This window comes from Sphaeroforma arctica (genome assembly GCF_001186125.1).
Source record: "Sphaeroforma arctica JP610 unplaced genomic scaffold supercont1.8960, whole genome shotgun sequence".
NCBI classification, from domain to species: Eukaryota; class Ichthyosporea; order Ichthyophonida; genus Sphaeroforma; species Sphaeroforma arctica.
Genome location: NW_014031598.1, coordinates 1 through 1,153, shown reverse-complemented (window position 1 = coordinate 1,153; position 1,153 = coordinate 1). Strand labels below are relative to the sequence as shown.

Genomic DNA, 1,153 nt, shown 5'->3' with positions numbered 1-1,153 from the left:
TATCAATGTCTTTGATATCTAGGATTTCACAAGGGGTGGTATTCGTATGCGTGTATTTATATATCTACATATATACATATGCACATATGCGGTCCAGGGTTAACAGATTGCTACCATGTAGCGTATATATATAACACAGATCTCTCAGTTGTATACATATATATATAGGATACTACGCTCATTATATGTATGAATGTAGTCACTCGTGTAAACGTATGTTTTAGTATATAAGTGGTATTAGACTCATTGTACGTATGAACCCAATCACTCGTGTACACGCATTGCCATAGATTTCCATCAGGAGGATCGACCGAAAGGCAAACCACAGAGGCGGCAGAGTTCCGGTGGTGGTTTCGAGGATGCGGTTTACGAGAGTAAAGCAACGGCCAGGTAGGTATATACACCTAATTTGTCGTAAAATACTGACCCGGGTGTGTATGAGTTAATCTGATCGTGTGTTTTGTCGTAAAACACTGGATAGGTATATATATGGTGGTTTGTACATAATTGTTAGGTATATGTGCATATGTTTTATTTTATGCAGTCTTTGTATGGCAAATATGTATTTGGGCTTGCTTAGTGTTGTATCAGCCCACACAGGACTACAATACTGCTAGTGTCATATCACCCGGTGCCTTTAACAACCCTATAGCCTAAATCCCTAAACCCTAAACCCTAAACCCTAAACCCTTGAATCTCCCTCGCTGTTTGTGCGGAACAGATCGCATGTGTTCGTTGCTGAACTTGCTAACCCAGCGTCAGTAAACTACTTCGGTACCATCCTATTGGGTGTGCACGTATAGCTTAGCAGCACATTCATATTCCTGTGTTCAATGGTCATACCCTGATCCGCATGAGTGTCACTTCCGTATCATTTGTAGTATGGACAGTACAAACCCGACAAAGTTGATTAAAGTCGCCAAGTCTTCGTCTGAGGATAGGTCCGGGTTGCCGAAGCTTGTGCCCGCCTCTGTGGCAGCCGTACAATCAACAGGCTATTTGGTACCTACCGTCACGGGTTCAGAAGCCGAGACACAGGTATGGTACACACACGCACACAGGCACATACACATACACACCCACACCCACATTCACGCACACACACGCACACACACACGTACACACACACGTACACACTCACACACACACACAT

General features: G+C 43.5%; 1 protein-coding gene across 1 annotated transcript; it reads left to right on the top strand.

The window, feature by feature from the left end:
- Positions 1-185: 185 nt before the first annotated feature.
- On the top strand, positions 186-1,038 carry SARC_16814 (hypothetical protein; the record flags this gene model as incomplete). The annotated part of the gene is made up of 3 exons (XM_014289081.1): positions 186-213; positions 291-390; positions 882-1,038. Coding segments are annotated over 3 exons (285 nt in total), but the record flags the coding sequence as incomplete, so codon positions are not given.
- Between the last annotated feature and the right edge of the window lie 115 nt (positions 1,039-1,153).